The sequence below is a fragment of the Limulus polyphemus genome, unplaced genomic scaffold (assembly GCF_000517525.1).
Source record: "Limulus polyphemus unplaced genomic scaffold, Limulus_polyphemus-2.1.2 Scaffold487, whole genome shotgun sequence".
NCBI lineage: Eukaryota > Metazoa > Arthropoda > Merostomata > Xiphosura > Limulidae > Limulus > Limulus polyphemus.
The window spans coordinates 511,818-523,097 of NW_013666097.1; the positions used below are offsets into that span (position 1 = coordinate 511,818).

The following is an 11,280-nucleotide window of genomic DNA, read 5'->3' on the forward strand; positions in this document are numbered from 1 at the left end:
GTAGATATAAAAGAAATAGATTGAGTAAAATGTTATTTTGATCACTTATTTTACTCCAGTATATACCCCCCTGTGGCACAGCGGTATGTCTGTAGACTTATACCGGTAGAAACCGGGTTTCAATACCCGTGGTGGGCAGAGCACAGGTAACTCTTTGTGTAGCTTTGTGCTTAATAACAAACAACAACAACAAAACTACAGTATATACACCGAAGAAAAGCGAATCAATAGTACTTTACGTGAGTGGTTCACATTTGGATGCGAATATCCTCTCAATGATAGAAATTATATTTCGTATTGTAATCATCAACCCTATAAAGTCATGCAAACTAAGCATTAATTACCATTAACTTCTGATCAAAGCAAACTATCTACATGGATCAAACTAAAAATCTACCCATATTGCTGATTCAATTTACTGTCCCTAATCTTACTTATAATGATAAACATGCACTGTATACCAATTTGTGTACCTCAACTGTTAGCGATATTTTCGGCCATAAACCCAAAAAAAATCTCCCGAAGTTTGAACAGCTTAGAAGTTATTCTAGGTTAGTTTTAGATACATATTCTAAGCTAACAGTGCAAAATAATCCTTATAATAATATACATAATAATGAACATCTTGCAAATAATAGAAATGGATAAGTTAAACAATCTGATCAATAGTGATAATGAAAGCAGCATTAAGGAAAGATTAGAGTATAACTTCTAGCTCATGTATACACTAATGATTTGTTTTATGTACTATTGTAGATTAAATGTATCTTGAATAACTTGACATCAGTACACACATAACGTAATATAATCCCCCTTCTGTAATTAAAACATAGAAATAATAAATGTAATATAAAGGAAACAAGTTGTTCAGTCTACAGGGTGATCCAACGAGAAATATCCCATTGAAGTCTTATGAGAAGAATATAATACTGTTACGTCTTCGTTCGTTGGTTAATTTTCCGTAAAAATTCTTTCTGAAGAAACTTTAGCGATACAATCCTTTCTTAAATAAAACTGGTTTATTCTTTCTGAATACAACTTTGCAATACACTTAATTTCCACAGTTGCGCTATAACAAACGCTATAATTCACAACGAACGTCTCATGTGCTCGACTCAACTGTCAATTACGCATTACATTACCCCTTGTTGCCGTCTTCTAGTAACGCGTCATATTCTCGAATGTTCACGTCCCTTCCTGAAGTCTCGGGAGGCTACTAGGTATGCGGTAGTCTTGTATATATAAGCCGCCAAGAAGTTCACGTGACCCCCGCTGTCGTAACACTGCCCCTTCCTTAGTATTGTTCGTCCCGAACAATAGCCACTTACATTAAACCAATAAACAATCAACAATAACTTAATTAAATGTACAAAATTTACAAACACAAAATTAAAATTCAACAAAGTCTCTTAATTTTACGGGACGTATCTTCTTCCGTAGTGGTCTCCGTCTCGTTCGCTTCTGCTTCACGTGGGGTTTATCTGCTTCATCAGGAAACGTCCTATCATTGGTAACAGTCACATCTTACACTGGCTCATCAGATGTCCTTGCTCCCCACAGTTCCAACAGCCATTCTGGGTAGCAGCCTTTACTGCTGTATCGTCTCCCCTGTGTTGAAGTTGCCAGCATTGAGCTCTCTTGTGCCCAGGTTTGTTACAGTGCCAGCAAAGTCCCTCAAACGTCTCTGAAAGCTGACCTTTTCTGGCCTTGAATCCTGGTGACTGTACCAACCTTGGTACCTCTGTGCTGGACTTAACGTAGGATTCAAATTCGAGAGCTCTGGCCATTGCATCCTGCATAGTAGAGGGGTGTGCTTGCTTCACTTGTATCTTAAGTTGTAGACTGTCCAAGGTGTCTACAAACTGATCCCTCAGCAACAACCTGAGGAGATCGGATGGTGCAGTTGGGTAGGCCTTGTGTGCCATACTTTCCAAGTCCTGTGCCAGCTCTTACATAGCGTTTGTTATAGCGTGACTGTGGAAATTAAGTGTATTGCAAAGTTGTATTTAGAAAGAATAAACGAGTTTTATTTAAGAACTTTTTTTATTTTTGTTTTTTAGTTAAGAACGAGTTTTATCTGTCGCTAAAGTTTCATCGGAAATAAATTATAAGGGAAGTTAACTAACGACCAGAGACGTAACAGTGTTTTTAGTTGTATTTTACTCACCACAGTAAACCTATGTTCGTACTTTATTTTATGTCTTTCCTTAAAGCATTAGTAACGATGCCTGATGATGACAAAACCTTGTCGAAACGTTGTACATTTGCTGTTATGTTAAACTTAAATTAAAGTTTTTCTCATTACCCATTCAAGCCGTCTCCAAGCATTAGAAGGGATTGTTTAATGTGAGTTTTCTGGTCTAATTATAAGTAGAAAGTCTCCTAATTTGTATTTTCGAATTACCGTATTTGACGGCATATAGGACGCACTTATTTCCCAAACGTTTGGCTCAAAAAATCGCCCTGCGTCTAATATGCGAAGTTCTTCCTAACGCTCACTATCCTAGCATACGATCAGTACAGCATTCCAACTACGAAATAAGAAATAGGAAATTTACATAGGCCAGACGCAGTCGAATTTTCAGCATCCTGTTAAAGGATGGAAGGTCTATCTCTTAAAAGTGCGAACGCCTGTCCCTTCAGAAACAAGGTTTCGTCACGTCGTTTTATCTTTACTGTGAAACTTGATATAGCGACCAACTTGTGTCAACAACTCGAAAAATGCACGGCCAATCAGTGAGCCAAGATATAGATAGAGGCAAATTACAAGCAAACAATAGGGAATGCTACCGCGTGCTCCGTGTAATGTGCTGTTAGATTACTTTCACCAATCAATGCTTAAATACACTAAAAACTTTTTTTCCTGAATCTGACCTGCTGAAAAGGAGGTGCGTCTTATATATACCCATGCGTCCAATATGCCATCAAATACGGTACTTCTTTTGTTAACTATACTTCAACAATTACACGAAGATGTTTTAGAATTTAAATGATTGCATTACTAAGTTGGTGAAGGGCCCAAAGTGTTTTAAAACATTATTCGACAGTATATCTCGCTCATCATTGGTTAGAATGCGAAGACATCTAGGTTTATGAGAGACGAGTTCTCTTCCTGTTCACCAATAAGACATCTGTAATGCTGGGCTGCGTCATATAGCATAGACACACTGAGTGAGGCAGTGGTGAGAACGGATATCTAAATTATTAAGGATAATGCAAAGTTAAAATAATTTAACTCTCTAGTTGCGTGATTTATCTCTTTTTCTGAGAATTAATTTATAAATCTTCAAGGAGCAGTGTGTGGTTAATAGACATTATTTATCATCTGCATGATTATTTACAAAGTTTTATCATAATATCTTAATCTTCAATCAGGGCCGCATTAACCGTGGTGCAGTTGCGCTAGTGCCACAAGCGGTGAGGGGCCCCTACTGACGATCCGGACCGTCAGTTTAACTCTCTCTTTTTTTTCAATAAATCTTCATATGTTATCTGTTATTTGTACTATTATTACTCAATACAGACTAGATCAATTTGACCGACCTCGTAACCACCATAACAAATACAAAATGAATCAAAATTATTATTTTTTCTTCTAGAATTACTTCAAATTGTAGCAGTAAACAATATTTCTTTACACTAAATAGTTTGAAACTTTTTAACCTTATACAATTGTTTATAATGAAATTTTATTACCTTTTGAACCGTGATTTCCAAAATGCCTGCCATAAGAAGTGTCAAAATATGCGATAACATGAAGCAAATCTTACACTATCCAAGTTATACAAAGCTCCTGAATATATTTGAGCCTACCCGCACCTAACTGCAGTGCAGAAAGAGATTTTTCTAAGATGGCTAGAGTAAAAAATGAATTGCGTGCTTCATGTTAAATGAACGCTTAAATACCCTTCCCTTGCTGTGACGTGGTACAGATAATTAATCTGTGACGTGGTGCAGAACTTGTCTATAGATAATTAATCTGTGACGTGGTGCAGAACTTGTCTATAGATAATTAATCTGTGACGTGGTGCAGAACTTGTCTATAGATAGTTAATCTGTGACGTGGTACAGGACTTGTCTATAGATACTTCATGTGTGACGTGGTACAGAACTTGTCTATAGATAATTAATCTGTGACTTGGTACAGAACTTGTCTATAGATACTTAATCTGTGACGCGGTGTAGAAACATGTCTATAGATACTTCATGTGCGACGTGGTGCAAAACTTGTTTATAGATACTTCATGTGTGACGTGGTGCATAACTTGTCTATAGATACTTAGTCTGTGACGTGGTGCAGAAACATGTATACACATACTTCATGTGTGACGTGGTGCAGAACTTGTCTATAGATAATTAATCCGTGACGTGGTACAGAACTTGTCTATAGATACTTAATCTGTGACGCGGTGCAGAAACTTGTCTATAGATACTTAATCTGTGACGTGGTGCAGAAACATGTCTATAGATACTTCATGTGTGACGTGGTGCAGAACTTGTCTATAGATACTTAATCTGTGACGCGGTGCAGAAACATGTCTATAGATACTTAATCTGTGATGTGGTGCAGAAACTTGTCTATTGATACTTCATGTGTGACGTGGTGCATAACTTGTCTATAGATATCTAATCTGTGACGCGGTGCAGAAACTTGTCTATAGATACTTTATGTGTGAAGTGCTGCAAGTTTCTGCACCACGTCACAGATTAACTATCTAGAGACAAGTTATGCACCACGTCACACATGAAGTATCAATAGACAAGTTTCTGCACCACGTCACACATGAAGTATCTATAGACAAGTTTCTGCACCGCGTCACAGCACCGCGTCACAGATTAAGTATCTATAGAAAACTAAATACCTTCATATACATATGTTCAACAAAGATTTTATCATTCAAGATATAAAGCAAACACTTTCATATATACTTTCAGTATAGACAAGTTTCTGCCCCACGTCACACATGAAGTATCTATAGACAAGTTTCTGCACCACATCACAGCTTAAGTATCTATAGACAAGTTTCTGCACCACATCACAGATTAAGTATCTATAGACATGTTTCTACACCGCGTCACAGATTAAGTATCTATAGACATGTTTCTGCACCGCGTCACAGATTAAATATCTATAGACAAGTTTCTGATGTCTTCAGTAAATCCTTCATTACTAATATATAAACTAAATATCTTCATATGCGTATCTTCAGTAAAGACATTACCATTAATATGTAAAATAAATATATTTATATAATATCTTGATATAAGACTTTATTATTAATATATAAGCTATGAAGGTATTTAGTTTATATATTAGTAATGAAGGATTTACTGAAGACATAGCTATGAAGATATTTAGTTTATATATTAGTAACGAAGGATTTACTGAAGACATAGCTATGAAGGTATTTAGTTTATATATTAGTAATGAAGGATTTACTGAAGACATAGCTATGAAGATATTTAGTTTATATATTAGTAATGAAGGATTTACTGAAGACATAGCTATAAAGGTATTTAGTTTATATATTAGTAATGAAGGATTTACTGAAGACATAGCTATGAAGGTATTTAGTTTATATATTAGTAATGAAGGATTTACTGAAGACATAGCTCTGAAGGTATTTAGTTTGTATATTAGCATTGAAGTATTAACTCAAGACATAGCTATGAAGGTATTTAGTTTGTATATTAGCATTGAAGTATTTACTCAAGACATAGCTATGAAGGTATTTAGTTTGTATATTAGCATTGAAGTATTTACTCAAGACATAGCTATTAAGGTATTTAGCTTATTTATCAATAGTAAAGTATTCACTGAATATCTATCTATTAAGGTATTTACTTTATACTGAAGATACGGACATGAAGGCATTTAATTTATATATTAATGATAAAGTTTGTACTGAATATATGGACGTGAAGATATTTACTTTATATAAATTAAAATTATTAATAATAAAGTCCTTACTGAAAATATGTATACTAAGGTATTTACTTTATGTATTAGTGATATGTTTTTACTAAAGATGTGTATATTAAGTTTTTAATTTATATATTAATAGTTCACAGCTGTTAATAATAATATGATACTAAAGCTTTTATTATATATATTTAAGTTTCTTAAAAAATATACACCAAAGTTGCTATTTTTCAATTATTAACCGAAAAACAAGGCACATTAAAATACTTTTGTACTTTGTATATAAAATAAACATTTTATTTCATAAAAGCCGAAACTTTGATATTACATGTCGGAAAACAAAACAACAATTATTGTATTATCTCTAATAGAGAGTTAGTTCACATATGAAAAACGTTTTTCCTTGTCATTTTCGAACAGCGAATCAAGTTTCCATTTTAATAAGAAATATGTCAAGTCTCACATATTCAAAAGCAGAAGTAGTAAAATAGTACAGCTAGATGTTTACATTTAACGTACTACAGTATTGAACTTACAAGCGACATCTATTAGACTAATTAAACAGATTAAATTCTGTACCAGTATATCTGAGAAGCACTGGAAAGTACAAGCTAAGACTTAAACTCAGCCTCAAACTTCGCGTTAATACGATGTTTGATTATTTGAGAGAATAAACAAAGTACTAATGACTAATATATTTTAAAACACGAAACTTGACATAAGAACTGATATCACTTTAATTCATTTTCGTTATTAAAAGCTGTGTCAAAAGTTTTAATGTAAATAGATTTGAAAAGTTCAGTCTAGAGGGTGTCTTTCGAAATCACTATACACTACACATACACAGATATATATATATATATACAAAGTAAAAATAGAATAAATAAGCGTTTCAAGGGCTGTAATTATCGAACTCAAATGTGTGGATATTTAATCGTATCAATAACTTGAAAAACTTTTTAGCCATTATTTGCGTTATACGTCATTACAATCTGAATGAAATATACGCTTAAACGAGACAAATTATCAATAATACTTTTTCAAAAGTTTTTTTCGGATAATTACGTAAGCACGTCCCTTGGGAATATCTGACTATAGTGTAACTGTTTATCGTGTTATTGGGTTTAACCTGAATCTTATGTTAGTCAGAGTTAACTTTCTAAGCAAGTGTCTTGAAACTTCACCGTGTTGTATGTGACTCAAGAATGAGAGAGCAAAATAGACCCTAATTCTGATAATATCAGTGAATGTTGACTCTTTTTTTTTTCATAATTCACGCTATCTCATGTTTGCATGAGTTATTAGGACAAGTTAAAAACATAAAATAAAAACATTTCCACATGTACATTCATGTCAGAATATCTAATTCCATTAAACTCACCAAAATAGCTGACAAATACGCCACCTAAAATGGCACCACAACCTCGACCAAGTCCATGATGTAACCCCTGAAGGACGCCCTGTGCAGAAGCACGAAGATTAGAGGGCGTTGCTTGAGTGATGTAGGAGCAACAAGCCGCCCAAACAGCAGCATGAGTTATTCCTGAAAATATCCAAAGGTAATTGTTTAATAGCTAGTACATCTTTAGCTGTGAATAAGACTTTGCAGAGCACAGATATATTTGACTTGTGATTTGTGGTAAGTAAAGGACTGTACATCTAAATCAAACAAACTGCTTACATTCTACCACTATACGAGGCCTACTTGATTTACTTGCTTTGCTCTTCCAAGCAGCGCTGATGAGCCGTTATTTCGGTGAAACTAGTCTGCTGCAGTGGAAGTAGCGAATCAATGAATAGATTAAGGCCTCTACATAATCTTCTTTTCACTGAATATCACATTTTGGTGAAGAAAAGAGATTGACAGTTAAATAAAGTTATAATACCTTTAGGCAAAGCTATTTTAATGCTTAAGATTTCAATCTTCTAGTTCTATCAGTTGAAAAGCATAACCAAATAAGATCACGCACGTACGCAAGGGGGTGTTCGAGGGGGTTCAGCCAAACGTCCTATTTTTGTGATGTTTAAATTAGTAATATAATTTTAATTTAACAATTAATAACTATTCTGGATGTAGATAGTACAGTACTTTACTATAATAAAACATACATATTTATGCTAATTTAAGTCTAGTTCCTCATGCAGTGTTACAGCAGAATGATGAGTTGTTGACTTTTCACTGAATGTTTGTGGTTTTTATGTGAACAGCCATGCAATTGTTTAAGCTATGTTTCATGCAAAATTTCTTCCAGATTTAGTCTCATAGCACCAACTATTTACAAATTTGCTGGGGGGGGGGCATGCCCCCAGACCTCGTGGCATTAGCATGCTTTGTACAACATGTGTTGGCTTTTGATCTCTCAAATTAGAATCCCCCGTTCAACATTCTGCGTACGGGCATGAATATTATTTGTCTAAACATAAATATGCTTGTAATAAAACTCGAATAAAGCAACTTTATCAATTTTAAATAAGCAATTTTTTTGTTCGAAACCTGGAATAAATCAGAAACCCTAAAATATTCCCTTATGCATAAGATAAGACAGAACATGTAAATTTTAAATACAAACTAACTAAACTGTACCTATAAGAACAAATGCAAGCCATGCGGTGGTACTGCATCTAATCAATCAAGATTTTACTGATACAGCTTACTGAAAGCATGATTTATCATATACTATTTACCAATTAAAGAATCCGCAGAATTTAAATCTATTTCTAAATGGTGCTAATTGCCCTTTTTATTAATTTCCCATATGTTGACATTTACAAAGAACTGTAATCAGCACCAGGATATGTTGAAACATATGAAGAGGTGTTCCTGAAATACTGTTTTTATTTCACACTAGTTCTACCACGCAACGCATTTGTTTGAACTGCTTTACTTGCACGTTACATGCTTATTCCTTAACGCTGTTTAAATCAATAATATTTGCATGTTGATTAAACAACGAACCTGATTTTCTGTGGAACAACTCATCCATAACATTAACACAATTTTAGACAGTTTAGGATTGTACGAATATAAAAACAATAGCAGCGTTAATGCTTTTTTTTTCAAAGCGAATCATTCACTTCAGTAAAATAAATAATTTAAAATAAAGTTGATTTCATAACAGTCAATCAAATATTCAAACGAAATTTATCGTGTACGAAAGTCTATATATAAATCACGACAGGTTGAAGAAGCAGAAATTATTTTTATACAAGCATTTCATAAAAAGAGTAAGCACTGAAATCAGTAATGAACAACAAAGATATTACAGTCAAGAGATGTCTGCTTCTGTGTTTATTAAACAATATTTTTAACACAAGAAGGTTGTAATATGTCTGCTTCCCTGTGTAAAAAATAAATAGACTTCTATAGAAAATTTGTGGTTATGTAAGCCCGAATGTTAAACAATATTTTTAACACAAGAAGGTAGTAATATGTCTGCTTCCCCGTGTAAAAAATAAATAGACTTCTATAGAAAACTTGTGATTATGTAAGCCCGAATGTTAAACAATATTTTTAACACAAGAAGGTTGTAATATGTCTGCTTCCCCGTGTAAAAATTAAATATGAATAAACTTCCATAGAAAAGTTGTAGTTATGTAAGTCCGAATGTTCAATAATTATTATTAATAATTATCTTAACTCCAGATAAACCAACTTCCGGTTGATGTTTAGTATTTTCACAATCATTAGCTTCTCCAGATTAGCTCGTCTTTAACTAAAACAAGTAATCCTGTAAAGGTGAATGAACACGTGTTTTCTTATCGTGTTTCTGCTTGGCACTCAGCCAGGCTGTATGGGTAGTGGTTAACATGGTCAGAATCAGACAAATATATTACTCTTTCGATTACGCTAAAACAAGTAATCCTGTAAAGGTGAATGAACACGTGTTTTCTTATCGTGTTTCTGCTTGGCACTCAGCCAGGCTGTATGGGTAGTGGTTAACATGGTCAGAATCAGACAAATATATTACTCTTTCGATTACGCTAAAATGAGAGATTTTATTTGTTCTTTTTGATGAAAAATATTTTTTCTGTTGGTACCGTGTTAGAACGACTTGGTTACAATGTTCTGTTCTAAATGAATTTGATGGTCGTCCTGTTTACTGTATGAAAACAGTATTTTAAAGAAAAATGTTAGTTTTAACATTTTCTTTAATTACTCATGTGCCAGCTATCTATATGTTTAGCCAATCTGAGGTTACACTGATACAACAACGCGTGATTCTGGTGTAATATATCCAGCGTCAGACCATCAATCAAGACATATAACATGTTAAGAACACTGGAAATGTTTTAATCAATGTAGCTTCGATATGTTATTAAATACACTAACGTAATATTTTACACAATTAATATCAGTGTGTTATTAAATACATTAAGGTAATATCTCATTCAATTAGTTTCAGTGTGTTATTAAGTACATTAACGTAATATTTTACATAGCTGTAGTGTGTTATCAAATATATTAATATCATATATTACGCAGCTGTAATGTGTTATTAAATATATTAATATAATATGTTTCAGAGTTTCCGTGTGTTATTAAATATATTAATGTAATATCTTACACAGCTTCAGTGTGTTATTAGATACATCAATGTAATATCTTACGCAGTTCAGACGTAAACTTATAGGGAAAATATTATAATATTATCCATTACTCTCCACATCATGTAAATTATATTGAAATATATTAGTGTTGGGACGAGTCAGCATGAATAATGTTAATTAGAAATATAACGAAACAAAATATAATTAACATTTCTATCGTCTTCAAATTTTTCGATGATAAAGATTTACAAAAAATTATATAGAACCACATTTAAAGAAAGACTATTATGAGTGTCGATAGATGAGTTCACTATACGAATTCACTTCACCTTTTTGGGGGGCTTTTGAGTGGAATCTAATTATATAAAATGGCGTCAGTCGTGCCTGAAAATGAACACAGAGAACCAATGAATCGATTATCTGTTTAGATACACGTTGTGAGCCAACAAATAGTGATATTTATCGAGAACGAGACCTACCTGCTACGGCAAAAAAAAAAGGCCTAACTACTCTATATCAGGAATTATGCTCGCTACGTATCAATTTAAAATTTCCGAAATTAAAGATATTATGAAAATTCGATTGTGTTTTTTTCTCCCCACTTTCACGTACCGTTACTTGTATTTCTGGAATGTTTGTTTAGATCACAGAATTTTAAATAAGCACTAAAGCTACAATCAGACTTAATAAAAACTTTAAAATATTCATCCGTGAAATATTGACTTGACAAAGTCTGCTTACGATATAACAATTTGCGACAGTAATATGTATATATATATATATATATATATTCTTAATGCCTTGCGCTA

The 11,280-nt window shown here is 33.3% G+C and overlaps 1 protein-coding gene across 2 annotated transcripts in view; it reads right to left on the minus strand.

The window, feature by feature from the left end:
* Positions 1–11,280, minus strand: part of LOC106458568 (major facilitator superfamily domain-containing protein 6-like) — a 49,594-nt gene that overhangs the window by 4,187 nt on the left and 34,127 nt on the right. For both annotated transcript variants that reach the window (XM_022384834.1, XM_013918086.2), the window contains exon 5: positions 7,305–7,466. In XM_022384834.1, the coding sequence (XP_022240542.1) occupies positions 7,305–7,466 (162 nt within the window). The remainder of the gene's footprint in view (positions 1–7,304; positions 7,467–11,280) is intronic.